The 25491-nt window shown below is 31.9% G+C and overlaps 3 protein-coding genes across 3 annotated transcripts; all 3 read right to left on the bottom strand.

The window, feature by feature from the left end:
- Window positions 1-452: 452 nt before the first annotated feature.
- LOC114416985 (TMV resistance protein N-like) lies at window positions 453-4707 on the bottom strand. Its single transcript, XM_028382039.1, has 5 exons — window positions 4104-4707; window positions 2714-3827; window positions 2320-2619; window positions 1272-2150; window positions 453-1174 (listed from the first exon to the last, which is right to left on the bottom strand). The coding sequence occupies exons 1-5, from the start codon at window positions 4601-4603 to the stop codon at window positions 692-694; spliced, it is 3276 nt and encodes a 1091-aa protein (XP_028237840.1). The 5' UTR covers window positions 4604-4707; the 3' UTR covers window positions 453-691.
- Window positions 4708-11473: 6766 nt separating this feature from the next.
- LOC114416987 (probable aldo-keto reductase 2) lies at window positions 11474-15439 on the bottom strand. The gene is made up of 5 exons (XM_028382041.1): window positions 15005-15439; window positions 13938-14138; window positions 13399-13571; window positions 13178-13280; window positions 11474-12047 (listed from the first exon to the last, which is right to left on the bottom strand). Exons 1-5 carry the CDS (start codon window positions 15215-15217, stop codon window positions 11706-11708), a joined length of 1032 nt encoding a protein of 343 aa, XP_028237842.1. The 5' UTR covers window positions 15218-15439; the 3' UTR covers window positions 11474-11705.
- Window positions 15440-17300: 1861 nt separating this feature from the next.
- Window positions 17301-21511, bottom strand: LOC114416986 (probable aldo-keto reductase 2). The gene is made up of 5 exons (XM_028382040.1): window positions 21263-21511; window positions 19754-19954; window positions 19333-19505; window positions 19118-19220; window positions 17301-17920 (listed from the first exon to the last, which is right to left on the bottom strand). Exons 1-5 carry the CDS (start codon window positions 21473-21475, stop codon window positions 17576-17578), a joined length of 1035 nt encoding a protein of 344 aa, XP_028237841.1. The 5' UTR covers window positions 21476-21511; the 3' UTR covers window positions 17301-17575.
- Between the last annotated feature and the right edge of the window lie 3980 nt (window positions 21512-25491).

Raw genomic sequence — 25491 nt, forward strand, 5'->3', positions numbered from 1 at the left:
TTTATGAATAGAAAGTTACTAGTTCAATTTCTATTTAAACACTTTTTTTTATTCTTCACTTCATTTAATTTATTTCAATATAAGCTATATGGCAGCATCAAGCCAACATTTAACTTTGAATAATCAACATACAAAAAGGAGTAAAATTACAATTTAACCTATGATAAAAGATACTCCTTCTATTTTTTATTTTAATTACTGGATTTTTTAAAATAAAATGTTTTTATTTATTCATCATCTACAAAGTTAAAGATCACATCAATTACTCTTTTATTAATTATTTTTTACTTATTTTTTAATTTTTAATTAATTTACCCATGCATTTATTTGTGAATTGAAAAAAAAAGAGATAAAATAAGAAACTTCACAACTATTTTATCATATTCAAGATATTTTATTGTATTTTTTTTATTAAAACATAAAAACCTTAAAAATAACACGAAAAGGAATGGAGAAAATATAAATATAACTATCATCAATAATAACACTAAATTAGTAGTAAAATGAGATAAAATAAGAAACTTCACAACTGATTTGACGCCACCAAGCTTATTCAAAATTTGAAGGACGACTGAAATGAATAAAATGAGAGAAGAAATGATGATTCTACAGCCTCAGATTCAACTTTATTGTCATTTCCTGAGAGGAGCTTGCATCATCTTTTCTCCCTTCTGCTCGCATTTTGCTCTTCCTAGACAACGGATTTGATGGCCCCTTCTATATCCCCTTTATATACCCAGCGATATCCGTATTTCTTCACCTTCGCATATGACTCTTTCAACACACTATCATATCTCGAAACCAATCTGCCAAGATATTTGTCCTTGAGATGTAATTTGTGAATGGAGTCATATCGATCCACAAAGAATAGCCACATGTGATCTGATTTGTCTAAAACAAGTTCTAGATCTACATCTTCATAAAAATCCACTGGAATATCACCAAACAAAGGCCATGACGGTTCTGTCTCTGAAAAACTCATTGCTGAGAGTGTTTCATGAGGTACGACGAATATTGCACAAAACGCAACGCCAATCCAATTATCGTCATGCATAACAGGAGATGCGTCTAAGCTTATACAATTTCCCTCATTCTCATTATTGAACCACCTTGGTATTTCACTTCCTGGACTAACACCTCCAAAATGGTAATAGCATAAAGAGAACAATCTCACCTGGTACAACAGAGACATCTATATGTTATTTCCTGATTCCTATACACAAAAAAGGAGAGAGAAAGAGATGGCAGGAGCAAAGGAGGAACATGCAAACCTGAGAACACAATTGCATCATCCATGAAAAAGCCATGTCAGTGCAGCGTTCCCTATCAACTAATTCTGGGCAGTTAAAAATGTATAATCCTGCTTGACTTAGTCCATCAAAATTGTTAATCCGTGAAGGGAGCTCAGGCAAAGATTTCAACTGCTTGCAATGTTGTAACTTTAAACAGACCAGTTTGGAAAGCTTCTTGAGGTTGGGCAGTGTAGCAAAATTGTTACCACTTAAATCTAGGCTTTCAAAGCGACTCATAATTCCAATAGCATCAGGGATTTCAACTAAATTACAGAAACTTAGATCAAGTTGACGCATACATGGAAATATTGGGGAGAAAGGCATTAAGCAACTAACTGATTTTTTATGTTCTATGGAGTAGGAAGATGTTGATTGGAAATGAATAGGAGCTCCATCTGTATCAATCTTCTTCAATTGCTCTGCATCCCTTAGTTCATATAATAACTCGGTGTGGTACAGTTTTGAACAGCCAGAGAGGTACAGCCATACAAGAGAATTGAGGCCTAGTATGCTATTGGGTAAGCTTACTAGATTTTTGCAGTTTTTCAAATTCAAATATTTGAGCTTTTTTAGAAGACCGATGGATGGATCAATGTGTCTGAGTTTTTGACATCCTTCGAGATCTAGGAATTCAAGAATTAGGTCCTCTCCAAACCGTGGCAACTTGATAAGACTTTTGCAATTTCTCAAATTCAGATCAGTAAGCTTTGGTGAAAGAACAATGGACAGGCCGATCTCTTCGAGTTGTATACATCCTTTAAGACTAAGATTCTCAAGATATAGGGCATCTCCAATATATGGCATTTTAATTAGATTTTTGGAGCCAGAGAGATCCAAACGCCTCAAATTGGGTAGAGGCTACAATGCAAGGCCAATAGTAGGAAACAAAATTAATAATGACATTCAGCCTTTCTTTTGTTTCTTTAATTAAATAGAGAAAAAGGAATTATCATAAGAAAGTTTGTTTTTTTATTTGTTTATTTAAATAAATGCAATATAGAAAAATAATAATAATAATTGATACTACCTTTGTGTCTTCCCAAAGTTGTTTGATGTTGCTTTTACGTAGAGTCAACTCAACAAGTTTGTCTGGCTGAAAACTTGGTGGCAAACATTCAAAAGGATACTTTTTCCAACTAAGATATCCTAATTCATTGGAAAGCTTAGCAAGTGTTCCTGAATAATTGATTTCAAAGCCAACGTTCCCATATCCAAATTTGAGAAACTTAAGGCTACTCATTGTTGATAGAGCATCGACCCTCATTGTTCTTGTTCGATGAATGTCATATGAATCTTCAATTATTATGACCTCAACATTTTCTGCTACCTTGAACATTGCAAAGAGAAAAGAAAAAGTTAGATCTTTGGAAGTATTTACAAATTCTAGAATAATAGGACTTTATATTTATAAATTATTCTACCTTATTATCTAATATAACTTTATGAAAATCTTTGAAATCCCACAATCTGCTCCACTCCCATGGCTTCCTAGGTGATTTTTCTCTAACAATATACTTGCCCAAATCGCACAACAAGTCATGCATTCCAATTTTCTCCTCATCCATGGTTATAAGTGATTTATCAACGAGAACTTGTAGGCCATATTCGGGATTAAATTCACGAAAATCTAGAACTTCCTTCACATATTCCACATCTCTACGTTTGAAGAAACATGCAATATCTAGAAATATTTCCTTGTGTGTATTCTCTAATTGATCAAAACTTATTCGCAACACATCCATAATATTTTTACTTTTATTTTCTCTTAACGAAACCAATGCACTCCTCCAATGAAAGACATCTTTATCAAACAAAGATGAGCCTATTACTTCAATTGCTAAGGGAAGACCTTGACAATGTGATAATACATCAGAAGTCAACTTTATAAAATCACTCGTAATATAATTATTTTTAAATGCTTTTTTGCAAAACAATCGAAGAGCATCATTGTCATTCAATGGCTCCACTTGGTAAATAACATCTACCCCATGTGCCTTCAATATTTGTTGATCCCTAGAAATTATAATGACTATGCTCCCTTTATCGAGGCATTTACGTAACAGATCATTTCTACCCCCTGTAAATATATCAAGCTGTTTATCTTGATCAACATTGTCAAGAACTATAAGTGCCTTTACATTGAGTAGCCTCTTCCATGCCAGAAGTGTTCCATCAGATACATTGCAAATCTCTAGATTTCTTTCATTTAGAGATTGAGAAAGTAATTGCTTTTGTACACCTAATGTACCTTCAAGTCGATAAAGTTTGCTTACGTCATCAATATAACAACAAGAATTAAATCGATGAGAGATTCTTTCATATAAAGATCGACCAAGAGTAGATTTTCCTATTCCACCCATCCCAGTAATTCCAACAACTGGAACATCATTAACCGGCCCCAGACATATTAGCTTTGATAATGTAGCAAAATGAGATTCCATCCCAACTAGATTATCATATGGAAGAGTAGAAAATTTGCAACCCAAGATAGTTTTTATCTGCTGAACAATTTCTTCAATCACTGCATGTTGTTGCCTAAAAGTTTAAAGAAAACAAAGAATGGCAAATCATCACCTAAGGGAACCAAAACAGAGCGTACATGCATAGAAGAAGATAATAACATATATAGTACTCTTTTCATTTTTAAAATATTATTTGTATTAAACATGGATAATGAATGTTGACCCAATCTCTCTAAGTATCTCCAGTTTAAAGGTTGGAATAAGTAATACATTCAAGATAACAGCATTAGTAAGAAATGATAAAAATATATTGTATATGCACGTAACAAACCAACAGAAGATTACTTACTTATTTCTGATATCCCAACCAGAGAGATTGCCTACATGGTTCAGAACTTCTCTCCATGTTTTAATTTCCTTCTCTTGGAACCTGGAACTTTGTTGGTGTTGGGAAAAGGCTTTCTCATAGTCTCCACTCTGTTTTCGCACTTGTGATGGATCAACATCATAAAAAATAGGCAGAAGATGTCTGGGTGATGTTTGAATGCAATTCCAGATATGTGCTAGTTCACGCAGGCACCAAGTTGAGGAAGCATAGTCCTTGGAAAAGACAACAACGAAAACATGAGACCCTTCAATGGCTCGTATTAGCTCTGGTGCTATGGATTCGCCTTTCCTGATATCTTTATCATCTTTGAAGGCCTCGATGCCTTGTTTTTTCAGAGCTTCAAAAAGAAAACCTGTGAAGCTGTTTCGTGTGTCTTCACCGCGGAAGCTCACAAACACGTCATACTGAAACGAAGAAGAAGAAGAGGTGCATTGGATGATGGCATTAGAAGTAGAAGCCATTTCAATTGCAAAACTGTGAAGGAAGAAGAACAAGTGTTTGCGGATACAAATAATGAATCAAGAAATATAAATACGCAGAGTTCAGAAATTTCTAGGCAGCTGCGAGGGGTTGTTGTGATGAAGGGAAAATTGTTGGAAAGTGGTTTTGGGGGCATTCATGTGAAAGTGTCAGCTATTGAATGGAGGGTTCAGATGATGTGAGTGGGCTCATGTGACATATCTAACGGCGACGAAGGGAGGTTCGTGGAAAACGAGTTATGAATTTCCTCCTAATAATTGAATGAAGACTTCGTTGATGTTGCTGATCATCATTTCGTCGGTGCTTCCTACCAAACTATTTTTTTATATATATATTTTTATGTCTTTTTCTTTTACTTGTATTCTTATTGTTGACTGTCGTAAGTGCAACAACATGCAATATTATTTTTCTAATTGTTACCTTCTCAAAATATCTGCTTATTGAGTTTGTTACTTAAATTTAGGTTTTTTGTTCTTAAGACATGAAATATTGAGATGTGTTATCAAATGAAGGCTGTTAAAAGGATTTTCAAAGATTTTTTTTTTTTAAGAGAAGGATTATTAATATCTTAATATTTAGGTATATTTAGTTATTCATACGTGTAACACACATATTTATTTTTAATCTTGTCTAGTTTTATATGAAGTTTCTTATTTCAGTTTGGGTATTGTTTTGTAGCAATTTCTCTTAATTAAGAATCTTGGGACGAAATTATTTTGTTAGTGTTCACTTTTTCATAATGTCCATTTTACTTCATGCCGAATCAAGTTAGGTTTCTTTTTTCACTTTTTTCATAGTTTTGTTTTTTCACCCAAAATTAAAATAAGTTATTGTTAGCGCGATTGGTTAAGAGATTCCTTGAGTTGTGACTTTATGCCAAGTCAATAATCAAATCTTAGACTTTGATTAAGAGATCTAAGTATTTAATTATCAATTTCATCACTTTATTTATTTGAATATTCAATAAGGCATTTTTAAAAATTTCAATTAGATTCTTTAATTTTTAAAATTTTCTTAATGTGGTTCTTTAATGTCTGATTGTAGTTCTTTGCTTTTTAAGAATGCCTCAATATGATATTTTTTCCCAAATTTGTAATTAATTTCGTCAACCTCACTTGATCAGAAAGGTTGACCACATTGAGAAATTTTTAAAAAATAAAAAATTACATTGAGATATTTTATAAAATGTTAGCCCTTATTGGAACGTTTAGAAATAAAATAACTTATTCAACATTCTAAATAAATAAAATTAAGCCTCAAATTGATAATTAATTATTATTATTATTCTTTTTTACCACCGATTAACTATTTTAATCCTATCTTTTTGTTAATATCTTAATATTTAGGTATATTTAGTTATTTATATGTGCATGACATAGATTTCCGTCTAATTTTATATGAAGTTTCTTGGGACAAAATTAAGTTGCTAGAGTATTCACTTTTTTCATAAGGTTCATTTTACTTCATGCAAAATCAAGTTGGATTTCTTTTTTCACTTTTTTTCATAGCTTTATTTTTTCACCCAAATTAAAATAAGTTGCTCTTAACGAGATTGATGACTTTCCTTTAGTTTATAACATTTTGTTATAACTTAAGGTATTTAAGACTTATTACTTAGTATCAAATTAATCATCTCTTACCGTCAATCTATTTTGGGGGCAAAATGATACTTTCAGTTATGACTTTATGCCTCACTCAAGGATCAAATCTTAAACTTTGGTTGAGAGATCAGAGTGTCGAATCACTCCTCTCAATATTTTTTTATAATTTGTAATATTATTGATATGTTTAATCATCAATTTGATCACTTTATTTATTTAGAATGTTCACTAAGTTCTTTCTATTTTTAAAAGTTTCAATAAGATCCTTTATTTTTTAAAATTTCTTAATGTGGATCTTTAATGACTTAGTGTAGTTCTTTATTTTTTAAGAATACCTCAAAATGATATTTTTCCAAAATTTGTAATTAATGTCGTCAGCCACTTGAACAGAAAGGACAACCACATTGAAAGATTTAAAAATAATAGAATTATATTCAGATATTTTATAAAATGTTATCCCTTATTGGAACTTTTAGAAATAAAATAACTTAGTGAATATTCTAAATAAATAAAATTAAGTGTCAAATTGATAATTTATTATTATTATTATTATTCTTTTTTACCACTGATTAACTATTTTAATCCTAATGTATCTTCTTGTTTTTTTATAAAAAAAAAAAAGTGTGCTTTATTCTTTGCTTATCCTGGACATGACCTACTAGGAAATTTAAATGTGTGTCTAGCTTGACTTGGATTTTTCATAATCATATTAAAGTACTAGTTAACATTTTACTTTACATATTAAATAATTAATTTGAGTCCAAAATTGAATTGTACAATCACACGACTATAAGTTCCTTTAAGGGCGACGAGTTAATGCTAAGTCCCTTTAAGAACGACGAGTTAATGTTAAGTCCCTTTTTGGGCGACGAGTTAATGTTAAGTCCCTTTAATGACGACGAGTTAATGTTAAGTCCCTTTTAGGGCGAAGAGTTAAAACTATTTTGAGAATAATTAAGGAGTCGTGTGTTTTGTACAGTTCATAGATAAAGTCTGTGTGCTAAAATGTTTTCTGGGTTGGACCTGAATCAGGAGGGAGAGGCGCTGACGGACTCTTCGAAGTGTAGGCCTTGGGGGTCACATGGTTTGAGTGCTCCTTTAAGCCTATGTTGATCCCATATGGTTGGAGCATTCTCACAAAACACGGTGACCCTGACTGGTCTCCCTATGATATTACCTAGTGAGAGTGACTTGACTTGCTAGTATGTGGTTTGTCTTGTCATATACTCCTAGGCACCCGACGAGGTTTTTCACTGACATGGTACCACATTGCATATAGGGCTGAGTCTTAACATAACTGTTTTATACGCTTGCTAATTGTTTATTATGAAATTGATGTGTTATTATGTCTTGTTCGGAGTGTGTGATTCTTGTGTATTGTGATTGATGATTGAAAAGTGAATTTTGAATGATAAAGTGATGAAATAATGTGAGATATGCTAAGTAAATTGTATTTGGCTACTATATGTTGTCTTGTTTCTCTCTAGTAGTTAGGAATGTGATAACTCACTCCCGATTTGCTGTTTGTGTTTGGATCCTGTGATGATCTTGAACTTTGTGTTTGAGGGAGCAGATGAATAGGTGGATGACTATGAAGAACCTCATGCTAGAGGACACGGGAACACAACGCTCTGATAGGATGTGACATTAGGATATATGTTCTATATTAATTGTATGAAGCTGGTAAAGTTATCCCGGGAGAGAGCTTGACTACCCAACATAGAGTTTTGGTTATGTATGTAAGAATTAGAGATAGGGCAAAGAGAAGAAGTCTTATAGTAGCACCAAGGATCAAATGGTGGCACTTGAAGGGTGAGAAACAAGGAATCTTCCAACAAAATATATGGGAGGGATGGTGTGGACAATCACAAGGGAGTGCAAATGATCTGTGGAACAAGATGTCCCAAGAGATTATTAAAGTGGCTAAAGAGACGTTGGGTGAATCTAGAGGTTTTGGACCTAGGGGTAAAGAATCGTGGTGGTGGAATGAAAGTGTTCAGAGCAAAGTTAGAGTAAAAAAGGAGTGTTTCAAGGGGTGGTCTAGGTGTAGAAATTCTGAAACTTGGGATAAGTATAATATAGCTAGAAATGAAACCAAAAAGGAGGTGAGTGAGGCAAGAGCCCAAGCTTTTGACGGACTATACCAAGCTCTAGGAACCAAGGACGGAGAAAGATCTATATATATGCTTGCTAAGGGTAGAGAGAGGAAGACTAGAGATCTGGATCAAGTAAAGTGTGTTAAGGATGAAGAAGACAAAGTCTTAGTGCATGAAAAAGATATCAAGGAAAGGTGGAAGGCGTATTTCCACAACTTATTTAATGATGGATATGGATATGACTCTAGCAGTCTAGACACAAGAGAAGAGGACCGGAACTATAAGTACTATCGTCGGATTTAGAAACAGGAAGTAAAGGAAGCGTTGAAAAGAATGAGTAACGGTAAGGCGGTGGGGCCAGACAACATACCTATTGAAGTGTGGAAAACTCTTGGAGATAGAGGTCTTGAGTGGCTCACCAAACTCTTTAATGAAATTATGAGGTCAAAACGCATGCCGGAGGAATGAAGGAGAAACACGTTAGTGCCAATCTATAAGAACAAGGGGGATATACAAAATTGTGCAAATTATAGGGGAATCAAGCTCATGAGTCATACCATGAAATTATGGGAAAGAGTGATCGAACGGAGATTAAGAAAGGAGACTCAAGTTACTGAGAATCAATTTGGTTTCATGCCGGGAAGGTCGACCATGGAAGCGATTTATTTATTACGGCGGGTGATGGAGCAATATCGCATGGACCAACAAGACTTGCACTTGATTTTTATTGATTTGGAGAAAGCGTATGATAGAGTGCCTAGAGAGATTTTGTGGAAAGCTCTAGAGAAGAAAGGGGTTAGGGTTGCATATATTCTAGCTATCCAAGATATGTATGATAGGGTATCGACTAGTGTTAGGACACAGGGTGGAGAGTCAGACGATTTTCCCATCACAATTGGTTTGCATCAAGGGTCAACCCTTAGCCCCTACCTTTTTACCTTAATTCTGGATGTCCTCACGGAACAAATCCAAGAGATAGCGCCGAGATGCATGCTTTTTGCAGATGACATAGTCCTCCTTGGAGAGTCGAGGGAGGAGTTGAATGAGAGGTTGGAAACTTGGAGACGAGCTCTAGAAACACATGGCTTTCGCCTAAGCAGAAGCAAATCGGAGTATATGGAATGTAAGTTCAACAAAAGAATGAGGGTTTCTAACTCAGAGGTGAAAATAGGAGACCATATTATCCCTCAAGTCACACGGTTTAAATATCTTGGGTCTGTAATACAGGATGATGGAGAAATTGAAGGGGATGTGCATCATCGCATTCAAGCAGGATGGATGAAATGGAGAAAAGCATCGGGGGTGTTATGTGATGCAAAGGTACCGATCAAGCTAAAGGGAAAGTTTTATCGGACTGCGGTAAGACCGGCAATTTTGTACGGAACAGAATGTTGGGCGGTTAAGAGCCAACATGAGAATAAAGTAGGTGTAGCGGAGATGAGGATGTTGCGGTGGATGTGTGGTAAGACTCGACAGGATAAAATTAGAAACGAAGCTATTAGAGAGAGGGTTGGAGTAGCGCCTATTGTAGAGAAGATGGTGGAAAATAGACTTAGGTGGTTTGGGCATGTAGAGAGAAGATCGCTAGACTCTGTAGTGAGGAGCGTAGACCAGATGGAGAGAAGACAAATAATTCGAGGCAGAGGAAGACCCAAAAAGACTATAAGAGAGGTTATAAAAAAGAATCTCGAACTTAATGATTTGGATAGAAGTATGGTACTTGATAGAACATTATGGCGGAAGTTGATCCATGTAGCCGACCCCACCTAGTGGGATAAGGCGTTGTTGTTGTTGTTGTTGTTGTATTAATTGTATGAAGCTTAGACGACCTTGTTTGAGCCGAGATGACTTTATTATTTATTGGACAAGTTTGAATATAATGTAAAAGAAAATGAATCTGAGTCTTTTACTCCTTTGAAAGACTTGTATTTAAAAATATTTTAAAAATACTTTTAATTAATATTTAAATTTTTATTCCTTTATTAATATATATGTGAGAGGTAGAGGGTGTCACACAAGACTATATAAACAATCTTTTAAAAATAATTCAACGTGAAACTAGAAAGAAAAGTGAGCCAAGAAGGAGCCTCATTTTGTTTAAGTGAGCAAGAGACCAACCGGCGCAAGCTAAAAACCTCTATAATAGGAAATACCAACAGAGTCTGCTTTCAACAGAAAAAGACAAAATCTGGAACATGATAAAAAATAGAAAAATCAGCAGACATTAGAGAAGCCGTGTTTTGCCAAGCAATCGGCCACCAGATTACCCTCCCAAAGCACATTGGAGAAAATAATGTTGCAGCAAGGATGAGTATCATTGCAGACTTCTGATATAAGGTATATACCAACATTGAAATAGCTTCATTAATAGATATAAAAAGATCTATTACGTACACTTGATATGGCTATGTCCATTCATTCAACCTATATAAGCTAAATCAACCAACACAAAGTGTCATTTTGTATGATACGACATAGGAAAAAAAAAAGCATAGAGAAAAGCCTTATTTTTGGAAAACTCTGTATTGTGACGAAAACTCTCTTGACATTGCATCAATTCTAGGTAAACTGGTCAAGCATACTTGTAAATAAAAGCATAAAGCATTCTCCATGTCTTTCTTCCTTAACCCGTTAAGAATATACAAATTTTGAATAGAGATTGTTGCACCTCTCCTTACCAAAACGTAGAATACACAACAGAACAGAAAAAAAAATATATATCACTCAAGAAATCAGGAATGCAGCTTGCTTGAAGACCAAAAAACTTCACAGCTTACTAACTAAGAATCATCTAATCAAGGATACAAACAAAAACTAAAATTTTGGCTCATAGAATTCAAATAAAAAAATCATTTCAGAGAAACTATGAACATATCTCAAAAGTTACACTTGATGTTTTATTCTAAGCTTCAACATATTGTAGTTAATACTAATAGATATAAGGTTCAATTAAGCTTTCTAGGGATAGCATTCTGAATCCAGATCCCCTGAAGTATAACGGTGAAACTGAAAACTCTTGACACAAAATCAGTTGTTCGAATTTTTAGAAATACAGATCCATAGATCATGTAGATGTGAAAATTCACTCCCACTGTACTCGAAGAATAGCATATGCTACTGAAGTAAGATATATTATTCGTAGAATCACACTCACTTAAGTAAAAGTCAGGCCATAACCATCATTTATTTTGATATTATACGTACACATATAGAGTTCAAAGTTCAAACCACTAATAAAGACACATCAACTGCTAGAAACTATAAAGGCTTATATAGCCATATTCCTTTTGAATCCGAAGGCATGTCCCTCGGACTAATCTGTTTCTTAAAGTAGCACCATCAAATATTTAAGGATCACATGTATAAGCATTAAGCAATGCACTTCATCATGCAGCTTTCCAAGAAGAAAGTGGTGGAGTTTCAGAGTCCTTCCACGTAGATAAACCATCATCCGCATATCTATCACCCTTGACAGCATCTAGAGCAGCAAGGGACTCAAGTTCCGCCATTTCTTCTGGTGTTAGTTTGACAGACAAAGCCCCAATGTTCTGATTGAAGTTCTCAAGTTTGGTGGTTCCAGGAATAGGGCACACATCTTTTCCTTGGTGATGAACCCAGGACAATGCAAGCTGAGATGGTGTACATCTCTTCTTTGCAGCCAGTTCATTAACCCTTGCGAATATTGTCTTGTTCTGCTCCAAATTTTCAGGTTGAAATCTAGGCAGAGTCTGAAACAGATTAAAACATACGCATAAAAGGTTATATTTAGGTATCATTGATTCACATTTTAAAAGATAACAAGCAATTTAGCTGATTTTACTTAGGGAGTAAGACACAGGATGTTAGGTATGAAAAATCCAATAATCTGGATCTGGGGAAAGCAGAAACAAGCCATAGCATGTTATGACTTATGAGTTATGACATCATATTTTAAATATATGTTATGCTTTACTTCTCTTTAAGCTATATAATGTTTTCATTCACACCCCCTTTTTTTTTTTTTTTTACATAAAGCTTAAATAAACAACCCAACTGATTTTGGTTAGGGGTGTGCAAAAATTAGTTTGGTAAAAAAATTGAACTGAATTGATTTTAAACTATTTTAACCGGTTCAGAGTTTTATATTTAGATAGTTCGACTTATTTGAAAATTAGTTCAAAACTCAACTATTTTTAAAAAATTAGTTTTGAATCAAATTGATTTTAACTAGTTTTAAACTAATTATAAGGATCAGACTAGTTTGAAACTAGTTTTTGAACTATTTTTTTCAAATAAAAAAATATTCAAATAAAAATCAGTTCAGTTAATCGAACCTATTTCGTAGGAATAATTCAATTAACATTATAAATTAATCAGTGCATTCCTTTTTTCTTCGACTAGTTTAGAAAAAAAAATCAATTCAATTTAGATCCGATTAAATTTGAATTGATTTTTTTGCACATCCGACCATTGTGCATAAAAAAACAATTTTTTAATGTTTGTAGTTCACAACATAATTTTTGTATGATAATGATATATTGATGGAGTTCACAATAGATGATAAGAATGAATGATTCAACAATAGTATTAATAGGGGTCAATTTGGGTAAGCTAATTCTAAAGGAGTTTTAGAAGAAGAAAAAATGAAATCAGCTTCTTCATAAACTCAATTTAAATATGCACAAATTAATTTATAGAATTTCTCTCATTTAATCATTAATGATAGGACTTAGAACTAATTAAAATAAAAAATTCCGAAGACAGTCAAGGTTAGGAGTCGTGGTCATTAAGGGAACCCAACATTCAATGGTCTTGATTATAAAAGTTCACAATTGGTATGGATTTCAGAATTTCTGCAATAGCATGCTTTTCAACAAACCTGCCGGAAGTCATCTTGTGCCAAATTCTCAAGCAACTTTGTTCCCAATGACAAGAATCCTCGCCCAAGAGGACTATATGCAACAATTCCAATACCAAGTTCCCTAAGAAGGAGAAATTATAAGTCATGAGGTTAGATCCCCCCATATCATTGCAGTGATCAAAGTAGCCCTCTAGAAAGAGAAATTCTAGATAACATAATATTTGTAAATTAAGTCACACCTGCATGTTGGAACTATTTCCTCCTCCACATCTCTTGACCATAGTGACCACTCCAACTGCACAGCTGTTATCGGATGAACTGCATGTGCTCTTCTGATTGTTGAAGCCGAGGCCTCAGACAGACCAATGTATTTTATTTTGCCTTCCTCAACAAGTTTTTTAAGCTCCCCAATCTTACAATACAAAAGTGCATAACAGTACATAAGTGGTGGGTAAAATATATTTCGAATGTAGTAAGTATGTAACTACCCTTAATTACCACATGAATTCACTCTATCATATTAATTGCAAAGCAGCAGTATCTTACATGAAAAATCCATAATCCTTTCAAAACAGGGGATTGAGCATGTGAAATTGTGATCTATAAAATGGGTTACACTCAATATTTTAGGAAAATCATTTCCTGAAGCAAACTAAGGCTTCAAAGTAATACGTTCAAGTAACTAAAACCATTACATGATCAAACTTTCTCTCACAACCCCAAATACATAAAAAAAAAAGAGCAAAAATCAAAACAAAGCATAGAGAAAGAGTCAAACCGTGACTTCAATAGGCACACGAGTATCAATACGATGTTGGTAATAGAGATCGATGCAATCGATACCAAGCCTCTTTAAACTGCCCTCACAAGCATCCCTCACGTATGCTGGATCACCACGGATCTCCCATTTCCCTTCAGGATAGCTGATTCCAAACTTGGTAGCCAATTCAACCTTCTTTCTAACCCCTCCCTTCAAAGCCTGCCCCATACAAATATTCACACATCATCACATCAAATCATATCAATGATACTCGTATATGTTCACATATACGGTAGATTCATCGATACCATTAGGACATATCTAGATACAACAACAAAATCGTATCCTACTAGGTGAAATCTAATTACATGAATTTGACCCAACAGAGTTAAAAGCTAAACCTTGAGGAATATATACTGATATGTATAAAATTCTATAAAACAGAATAAATATGTAGTTGCAATTGCAATTATAAAATTCATATTAAGAACACACGATTACCGAAAACAATGAAAATTATAAATCATAAACTAATTGTCTACTTCCTTTGATCTAAGAATAGGAATATTATCGATCTTGTTTCTTTTCTGAAATCATAAGGCAATTTTCATTTTTGGTACGTTGAATTGAATGACATACTTTCATGTTATTATATTATATGATACTCAATCTTTTCATTTTTATTGGATGAGATTTTATGTTAGACTTGTACTCCAACACTTACAAGATTGGTCCTCAGGAATTTTTATGTCCTGGGTGAACTCAAAAGATTATACTCTTATAATTATTTAAATTTTATACTTTTTTCTTGTTGACAAAATCATTATTAATTCGTTCATAATCAAGATTTTCAATTGTAACTAGCTGTGCTAGCCTATATTGGATCTTCATAACTTCTTTCAAATGTTTAGATATGTGTCGATAAAGTATCCAAAGTATCAGTATAAAATAGTATTGGATAAGAATTCATAAAGCAAACTAAAGTATGTGTCGTTTCATAGTATCATATCATATATATGCATGGCCAAGAATGATGATGACATGAAAGAACAGTGGCCAAAGAATGAAAAAGAGTGGGAATGAACCTTTCCCAGAAGGAGTTCATTGGTGTGAGGGCCATAGACATCAGAAGTGTCAAGAAAAGTGACACCGCTTTGGACAGCGTGGTGGATGAGTGCAATCATATCGGGCTCTGGCTTAGGAGGACCATAGAATGCAGACATGCCCATGCACCCAAGTCCCTGCATAGACACTTCAAACCCTTCTGAACCAAGTTTCATTCTACCCACTCTCGCCATAGTTACTATATGTAACGTTGTGCTCTTTGTGTGCTTCCACTACCACAGCAAAGGTTGCACTATATTGAGTTGTCTGAATGAACCTGCTTGGGTTCCGAGTTTTTACCTTTTATAATCCAAAAAGTAGCGTGGCGACTTATGTGGTTGGAGAGTTAGTGATGAATATTTGGTTTAAAAATAGCAAAAGTAAAAGTATGTCGGCGAATTTCTCTGAAATTGCGTGTTTCAAGAAAAATTTGTTGCTTTGAAAGTATAAATATTTGAATTTTGCTGATCAATAAAGTTTTTAATGCGGATAAAGTAGCCAAAAAAAGAATTGTAAAGAGTATAATTTTATATATTTTATTAAAAAAATATATTTATTAATTTTTTGAAATTAGTGTCTTAAAAGTTAAAACACTAGACGCACTCATCTTTGATAAACATCCCAGCCTTTGATATATTAAAAAAGAAAAAGAAATAGAAATATATTACACCCACTGTCTCACTCTAGAAGCCGCCGCCAAAACAGTATGTAACTTGGATTTGGTTATTCTATTAGCTAGTCTTCAAGAGCTTGGAAATCTTACACGTGGTATTATGGCGCCACGTGTCTATTCTGATTCGGGCCAAGTTCTATATTACTGCATTATTACATGATAAGTATTTATTTTATATAATTAAAATATACAATAACCGATATTTTATACATATAAGTTATCTTTTGATTTAATGTTAAATAACTTATATTGTAATATAAGAATAAGAATGTGTTTAACTATTAATAGGATATTTTAAAAAGTTTAAATTTAAATATAAAAAAGCTAGACTCCAAAAAAATAAAGAATTAAATAAAAAATCATAAAAACGATCTAGTTTCAATTGAATAACAATCACTAAAAACCTCTCAATATATATGGAAACAAAATCTTTCATATTCTCATTTATTGGATAATTATTTAAAAAAATACTATAAGAAAGGTTAGTTAAGTTTATAGTCCTTTAACATTTTCATATATTTTTATTTTTAGCCCCTCAAATATCTTTTTGTTAATTTTAATTTTTTTATTAAATTTTTTATAGCATTTTTAGTCATTTAAAACTTTGTTACTCGTTTTTTAATTATTCATTTATTTTTATTGTTCAAAATTAATCTCAAATATAAAATAAATGAAAAACTAAAAATAAGTAAAATAGAGACTAATTTTCAATAATAAATCAAATGAGGGATAAAAATAGATAATTTCTTTTAGAAAGATTAAAAAATGTTGGCATAAAATTCATGGATGACTAAAGGTTGTAAAATAAAATTGAAGGAATAAAAATTGATATAAAAAAGTTAAGAAACTTAAAATAATATGGTATTTTAAGACTTAACTTCCCGCACCCCATGAAAAGAGCAAAAATACCTTAGTGTGCGGAGACCTTCCTCCCAGTCCCTTTCTCCTCTCTTTCTCCTTTCTCCTCACTCTCGTGGCAAAGTGCGTATTTTTTTTTTTTCCAATTGACATATACTATAGGATAGCCGAATCCCTAAAAAAAAGAACCTCTTCCAGAAATTAATTTATACATGAGTTAATTTTAATTTATAATTTTTTTTACTTTCTTTTTCTATAAGTATTTTTGGAAAAATTTATCCTAACAAATCCTTAATGTTATAAAAATCCTAATTTGAAACACATGTGATCTTAGTACTTTCAAAATTTGTTAATCCAAATTAAAAACAAATATAGTTCGTCTATTACTTTGTTAATCCAACCTAGAAACTAAATCTGCCAACACTGTCTCTCATTGTGTATGATACAAGTGAGACAGGGGAAAAAATAGCATATGGCAAAGCCTTATTTTTGCAAAACTCTGTATTGTGCCCAAAACTCTCTTGACATTGCATAAACTCTAGCTCAAATGGTCAAGCATGCTTGTAAATAAAAGCGTTAAACATTCTCCAAGTATTCACACCTAAATAGTGTGAAACCGAAAACTCTTGGTACAAATTCAATTGCTAAATTTTAATCTTTTATATATAAAAAAAGCAGATCCATAGATCATGTATATGTGAAAATTCACTCCCATTTTGCTATAAGAACAGTTCAACATACGCTTCTGAAGCAAGGTATGTTACTCAAGCTAATATGCAGAGGCAATAATCACACTCACTTCAGTTAGTTTCAAGCTACAGCTTGCATTTATTTTGATATATGGAATTATCTTGAATAGAGTTCAAACCACTAATAAAGACACAACAATTGGTAGAAACTAGAAAGGCTTATATATTCCTTTTGAATTCGAAGGAATTCCACCCCTCATACTGATATGTTTCTTAAAGTAGCAGCAGAAAATACTTTAAGGATCACTAATATAAGCATTAAGCAATGCACTTCATAATGCAGCTTTCCAAGAAGAAAGTGGTGGGGTATCAGAGTTCTGCCATAAAGAAAAACCATCATCGCCATACCTATCACCCTTGACAGCATCTATGGCAGCGAAGGACTCGAGTTCTGCCATTTCTTCGGGTGTTAGTTTGACAGACAATGCCCCAATGTTCTCCTCAAAGTTCTTAAGTTTGGTGGTTCCGGGAATAGGGCAAACGTCTTTTCCTTGGTGATGAACCCAAGCTAATGCAAGCTGAGATGGTGTACATCTTTTTTTTGCAGCCAGTTCATTAATCCTCTCAAATATAGTCTTATTCTGCTCCAAATTTTCAGGTTGAAATCTAGGCAGTCTCTGCATGCAACAGATTTAAACATACACATAAAAGATTATATGTATGTATCAATGATTTAATTTTAAAAGATATCAAGCACTTTAGTTGATTTACTTAGGTTACAAGATACAAGATGTGTTAGGTAGGAAAAATCCAATATCATAGCATGTTATAAGATCATATGTCAAATATATGTTATGTTTTGCTTCTCTTTAAGCCATCTAATATTTTTGTTTGGTTATTCAATATCATTGATCTCTACATAGGACGGAAAGGTTGACTATGGAAAGTGAAAGGACAGTAAGTACATAGGAAGTATGCAGCCTTAAAAGTAACAGGCAAAAACCAGTGACCAACTCTGATGTTAACAACTAAACAAGCATTTTTTGTACCAACAGAATAAATCAATGCAAACACTTTGAAAAGAAATGTTTTATGGAAATCACATTAGGTAATGGAAGATGTATGTATGTTAGTCTTTTATCATGGTTTGAGGTATGTGTATTTTATTTTCTGCATTTACTTCACTTGGTTATTAACTGATTTATTTCTCAGGCTCTAGATTTATCATGAAAATACACAATTATATGATTTTTGTAGTAGTTTCCGTGTCCAGTGGCAGCTAAAGGTAAAGCTATTTCTGCATCTACTTATTTATTTCCCTTTGGAAATCCAGATTAAGGACAGGACACATGATATGGTCCAATTGGTCCTGTTTTTGCTTAGAATTCTAAACTGTGTTTAATAGCAGCAATTTGGAAGCGTTTGGAAGAACTTGTTTAGATGAAAAAAGTATATCAACAACTTTCAAGTATAGTCAAACTGAATGCAATAGTCATACACAAAGCTTAAATAAGCAACTGGGCTGATTCTAGCCATTGTGCATAAAAAGATGATTCTTTCTAATGCTTGAAGTTAGTGAGCATAATTTTTATATGATAAAGATATACTAATGGAGATCACTATAGATGACAAAAATGAATGATTCAACAACTATTTTAATAGGAATTTTAATCATTAATGATAGAACTTAGGACTAATTAAAATTGAAAACTCTAAAGACAGCAAGGATAGAAGTTATGGACATTGAGTGAATTCAATGGTCTTGAAATAAACCAAGGTTTCAAAGCAGTGCTAGGAAAGTTGATTATAAAAGTTCACAATTGACTTGAATTTCAGAACATCTGTAATAACAAATAACATGCTTTTCTACAAACCTGCCGGTAGTCTTCTTTTGTCAGATTCTCAAGCAACTTTGTTCCCGATGACAAGAATCCTCGTCCAAGAGGACTATATGCAACAATTCCAATACCAAGTTCCCTGAGAATGAGAAATTAAAAGTCATGAGGTTAGAGCCAATATCATTGTAGTCCCTATCTAGAAAGAAAAACTCCAGATAACATCATATGATCATAAATTAAGTCACATGCACCTGCACGTTGGAACTATTTCCTCCTCTACATCTCTTGACCATAGCGACCACTCCAACTGAACAGCTGTTATCGGATGAACTGCATGTGCTCTTCGGATTGTTGACGCCGAGGCCTCAGACAGACCAATGTATTTTATTTTCCCCTCCTTAACAAGTTTTTTAAGCTCTCCAATCTTTAAGCAAAAGAAAAAATTGAAGTCATCATACATTGTCTGTCTAAACATGTAAACAAATAGGTTTTTCTCATTTCTCATATCAAACATTGACATTATCCGGTGTTAGTCACATAGTGTAATGCAGATCTGTGGGAGTGATTTGAAGTGGGAAAATACATAAAACAAATACATAGAGAAAATCAATAGACATGCATAGTGAAAAGGAGATGAAAAATGAAAACAAAAGCATAGTGAAAGTATCAAACCGTGACTTCAATAGGCACACGAGTATCAACACGATGTTGGTAATAGAGATCGATGCAATCGATACCAAGTCTCTTTAAGCTGCCATAACAAGATTCCCTCACGAATGCTGGATCACCACGGGCCTCCCGTTTCCCTTCAGCTATGTTGATTCCAAACTTGGTAGCCAATTCAACATTCTGTCTCATCCCTCCCTTCAAAGCCTGCTCTATACAAATATGCACACATTGTCACATCTCATCAAATCATATCTATGATACACATATATGATACGCTAACCTATATGACATAGTGATACCATTATCATATATCTAGATACAACAACAACAAAATTAAAGTCAGCTTATCCAGTTATCTCACTATGTGGGGTTGGATATATGGATCACAGGACGTCATTTGCCATGGCACAGTTGAAAACCAAAGCTTTAGCAATATATCTAGATATGTATAAAATTTTATAAAACAGAATAAATATATAGTTGGAATTGCTAAAAACAGGGAAATTTCCATTTTTTGTTCGTCAAAGGCACGACACAGTTTTATGCTTTTATGCTATACATACTTCTATGTAGCTAGCTGTATTAGATTTTCATAACTTCTTTTAAAGGCTTGGATACTTTACAGACTTGTGTCGTATAGGTAGCAATTATAGTTTGTGTTTCATAGTATCATATTATATGCATGCTCAAATTACAGGTCAGAAAAAGAAAAGAAAGAAATTAGTTTTCTAATATCTCAGTTTGTGGATATCTTTGGTGTAAAACAAAAAAAATGGTGGAAACACATCTTATCATCATGTTTTCCAATTTTGTACTTTTATAATTCTATTAAATGTGTAACGAAATGCTATGTTGTCCCTTAAAAAATAATGTCATTTCGTCACCAATTTTTGTGAAACGAGATTGTTTTTTTCTAGAAACAAGATATTCCCAAAGTCAAAAAACATTAAATTAAACCTTGAAACATTCTAATAAATTCTTATTCATTCCCACAACCATGTTAAAAAATTATGACAGAGATTGTTTTAGTTTTTGCTAGAAACATCCCCACAGAAAAAAATTACCAAAATGAGTTTTGTCTCTAAAAAGAAAATAAAAATTCATCTCCATACATACGGACAAAGAATCTAAACCCTATCAGCAAGTTTAAGGAACTCAGTCATCTACCAACTGAGTTAGACTTTATTGATAAAAAAAAGTCATTAAACTAACCCTTGAGGCATAAATAAAATCATCAAAATGAGTTTTATCTCTCCAAACAAATTCTTCTTCATAGAAATAAAAACCCTATCAGCATGCTTAAGAAACTCAGTTATCAAACAACTGAGTTAGAATTTGTTGATAAAACGAAACGAGATTGTTTTGCTAGCAACAAAATGATAAAATTCTTAAAATAATGATAATTGAGTGAAAAGACATGTAATTAAGGGGGCCGGGGAAAAAAGCACAGACCCAGAATGGAGATATGAAAGAACAGTAGACAAAGAATGAAAAAGAGTGGGAATAATGAACCTTTCCTAGAAGGAGTTCGTTGGTGTGAGGGCCATAGACATTAGAAGTGTCAAGAAGAGTGACACCACTTTGGATGGCATGGTGGATAAGAGCAATCATATCGGGTTCTGGCTTTGGAGGACCGTAGAATGCAGACATGCCCATGCACCCAAGACCCTGCATAGACACTTCCATCCCTTCTGAACCCAGTTTCATTCTACCCACTCTCGCCATAGTTCCTATGTAACGTTGTGCTCTCCGTGCTTCCACTACCACAACACTATATTGAGTTGCCTTGATGAATTTGCATGGACATTAGACACCACGTGTCTATTCTTATTTATAAGCATTAAAAAAAGGGACGCATCCACATTTACCAAGTATGGTTGGAATTATCCCCACTAACTTTTTCAATTTTTATTTATGTAATAGATATGCGTAATTATTAATTATTTTATAATATAAAATAAATTTTAGTCATAATGTAAATATTTCTCTCACAAATTAATACAATTAATGTAATTAATATAGATTTTATATTTTCACTAAAATCTTAAATAAATTATGTACATAAATATCTTATAAATTAGAATATTTAGATTTTATATTTATTCGATTTTTTGGTTTAATTAAGTACATAAATATCTTATAAATTGGTCAGAATTATTTAAATAATTAAGAGAAGTACCATGAATATATATTTGGTTTAATTAAATTGTTAAATATTAAATGAATTTTATTTTATATGATACCTTAATTAATTTATTAAATTTTCTGTAATAGTTTTTATTATTATTCATTCGTACAAATAAATATCAATTCAACTCTTCATTTAAAATAAATATTATTCTATTCTATTCTACAAATAACTGTCTTGCTATAGTTCAGTGTAACACATTTATCATTTATGGTAATTAAGATAATTATTTAATTTTGAAATATTTAATTATGATAATCAATCTTGACTGGAATATTTTGATTAATTAATAATATAAATATTAATAAATCAAGTAATACTCAAATGTTAATACATGAATTTGTCTGACGAATTTGTATTTTATGAATTTATATCAATTTGTTTGATTGCATTTTACGAATTAATATTTAATAAATTTGATTGATATCAATTTTTTTTATCAGATTAATTAGAAAATTAATTTTATCAGATTAGCACATTTAATCGAGGCAATCAATAATAACGATTTCAATTATTCAATCATTCCCTTCTTAAAATATTTAATTTAAATAAATTATGACCAATATATATTTTGATTAATATAATTGATCAATAATTAATATAAATTCTGATCCAAATTATTCAAATTAAGATAATTTACTGTATAGAAAGATTTAATTTGATTCTATAAGGTAATACGATATGGCAATCCGATCCATATTCATTGTATACAAAATTATTATTAAATTACATATATCAAATCAATTTTTCATTCAAATAAATATTATTCTATTCCATTATGTAAATGAATTTTATTTTGTTATTCATTTTATTAGTGTGTTTGGATGGAGCAATTTACTTTTTCAAAAAATTTAAAAGGGTATTATTTAACTATTATTCTATTTTTGTAAATAATTATCTTATTATAATTAACTGTATCGTATTAATCATTTATGGTAATTAAGATAATTATTTATGTTTGAATTAATTAATTACGGTAATCAATGATGACTATAATAGTTTAATTAATTAATATTGTAAGTATTAATAAATTAATTAATACTCAAATATTAATACATGAATTTGTTTGATGAATTGATATAAATTTGTTTGATTGCATTTTATGAATTAATATTTAATAATTTATGAATGAATTTAATGCATACAAATTTTATATATATTATTTTAAATTTTTTTATCATAAAAAAATCGTTCATTTTTTTATCTGAGAGTATAAAAACAATATTTTTAAATGATTATATATTTTATTTATGTTATACTATTTCATATTTATATTCATTTGTTCTCGGGTATTCATTTTAGACCAAATTTATTTTGGTTATTTACTTTAATTTTTATCATAATTATTGTTTTTTTTATGCCAAGAGAATCTTAGATTTTATATTTAATTTTAATTTATATGAATGATGTTTAATTTTACCAAAACATCCTTCATTCTTTTTTAATTTCTAAGTATAAAAAGTTATATATTTTAAATAATTATATATTTCATTCATGTTGCATTAATTCATATGTATTTTCATCCCTCACACATGTAATCATATTAAAAAAAATCTCTTTAGGTGATTACTTTTTTTTATTAATCTTAATTAGTTTTACCTCAACACATGTTGATATATTTAAATTTAAATTTATTATATACAATTTTTATATGAATGATGTTTAATGTATATTTTATATAAAAAATATTCTTAGTTTTATTCATTTTTTAATTTAAAAGTATAAATTATAGTTTTGAAAAATTCAATCCATATTTATATTTATTTTTCGCACATGTAATGTACTAGGAAAAATTTATTTGGATGATTAATTTTTTTTTATGATAAAGTTGTTGAGAGAAAATATTTGCATCCTGATATTATGAATGAATCAGAAGCTTTTATGATGGTGGATAGAATCTGATGATCTATATAGATAAGCATAGAGTTTCCATCTAAACACATCAAAAAATAGAAAATAATACCCATTAGTAATGTGTTAAAGGCTAAAAACAAGCATTCTTTGCAATAGAGGGATCAGTACTCTCAAATTCATCTACTAAATTATGGAAAGAGTTATGGCGGGAGTTTTGTAACATAATTAAATTATGTATATTGTTATGCTGTTTTGATGTACAAATTTTTATCATTTGGTATCTGGTTTTCCTTTACCTAGTTGTTGTGCGCGGGTAGTTTTTAACTTACGATTGCAATGTTTCTTAAAAAACATTTATTGCCTTTTCAAACCGTAAAAGGATTTTCCTTTTGGCATTATATTATGTACATGTGTTTCAGTTGTTGCATATCATATTAGTGATGGTATATTGTATGGAGTAGCCATAGCATCCATTTTAAGATTATACTTCCCAGAATCACATGAGGATTAATATGATAACTTGTAATTGATTGTGTTTACTATATTGAATTTTTCCATAGGAATTTATTATAATTTTCATGATCAATTAGGATGAAATAAATTTTTCTCTTGATTAACCCACAAATATTAGGAGATGCAATGATAATTTATTAGTTTCATCATAAAGAAATAAAGTGAATTTTTCTATGTTAAAACCTTAACCCACAAGTAGATTTTGATGACATATTGATTCACATGCATTTTAAACTATTATAAGTATTGATATTTGGTTACATGTTACAGTTTAATCTTTGATAATCTCCAATTATAAAAATGAGGTTCCCATATTGACAGGAAAAACTATAAGCAATGGAAGGAACGAGTTCTTCTCCATTTAGGGGTTGTTGACCTTGACTATGCTCTCTGTAGGAATGAGCCAGCTGAGCTTACAGATTCTAGCACTTCAAAAGAAATTGTGTTATACGAACTACGGGAAAGATCTAACCATCTTTCCATTTTTTTCATGAAGACACATATTTTTGCTAGTATCCATGGTTCAATTCCAAAATGCCAAAAAGTCAAAGATTTCATGAAAGCCATAGATGAACAGTTTGAAAGTTTTGAGAAGGTCTTGTCTAGCACCCTAATGTCTAAGTTGTCATCTATGAGGCTCATTGGAGTTGTAGGTGTGAGAAACACACATTATGGAAATGAGGGATCTAGTAGCTCAACTTAAGTCGCTCCAGGTTGAAATTTCGTCATTCATGGTGCACCTAATTTTGAATTCACTCCTATCACGGTATGGTCCCTTCAAAATATCATACAACACACATAAAGAGAAATGGTCAATCAATGAGCTTCTAACCATGTGTGTTCAGGAGGAAGAGAAGCTTGCTCAAGAAATTGGTGAAGGTGCTCTTACCATGACTCAAGATAAGGGAAAGAAGGAAAAGAACCATATACCTCCTATTGCCAAAATTAAGAAAGAGTCTAGGTGTTTTTTTTTTTTTTTTGTAAAAAAAGGGCACCTGAAGATAGACTGCCATAAACATAAGGCTTGGCTTGGAAAGAAGGGTAATTATTTTTCCTTTGTATGTTTTGAATCTAATATGGCTGATATTTGTTATGATACATGGTTTTTGACTCTGGATCTATGATTCATACTTATAATACCATGCAGGGCTTCTCAAGCCAGAGGGATCCAAATGAAGGTGAGCGG

The sequence above is a fragment of the Glycine soja genome, chromosome 6 (genome assembly GCF_004193775.1).
Source record: "Glycine soja cultivar W05 chromosome 6, ASM419377v2, whole genome shotgun sequence".
NCBI lineage: Eukaryota > Viridiplantae > Streptophyta > Magnoliopsida > Fabales > Fabaceae > Glycine > Glycine soja.

Coding starts and splice junctions, on each gene's coding strand:
- LOC114416985 (XM_028382039.1), bottom strand. CDS start 4,603: ATGGCTTCTACTTCTAATGCCATCATCCAATGCACCTCTTCTTCTTCT. Junction 3,828..4,103: donor GGTTGGGATATCAGAAATAA/GTAAGTAATCTT, acceptor TTAAACTTTTAG/GCAACAACATGCAGTGATTG. Junction 2,620..2,713: donor AAGTTATATTAGATAATAAG/GTAGAATAATTT, acceptor GCAATGTTCAAG/GTAGCAGAAAATGTTGAGGT.
- LOC114416987 (XM_028382041.1), bottom strand. CDS start 15,217: ATGGCGAGAGTGGGTAGAATGAAACTTGGTTCAGAAGGGTTTGAAGTG. Junction 13,572..13,937: donor GTGTGCCTATTGAAGTCACG/GTTTGACTCTTT, acceptor TTGTATTGTAAG/ATTGGGGAGCTTAAAAAACT. Junction 13,281..13,398: donor GAAATAGTTCCAACATGCAG/GTGTGACTTAAT, acceptor TCTCCTTCTTAG/GGAACTTGGTATTGGAATTG.
- LOC114416986 (XM_028382040.1), bottom strand. CDS start 21,475: ATGGCGAGAGTGGGTAGAATGAAACTGGGTTCAGAAGGGATGGAAGTG. Junction 19,506..19,753: donor GTGTGCCTATTGAAGTCACG/GTTTGATACTTT, acceptor TTTTGCTTAAAG/ATTGGAGAGCTTAAAAAACT. Junction 19,221..19,332: donor GAAATAGTTCCAACGTGCAG/GTGCATGTGACT, acceptor TCTCATTCTCAG/GGAACTTGGTATTGGAATTG.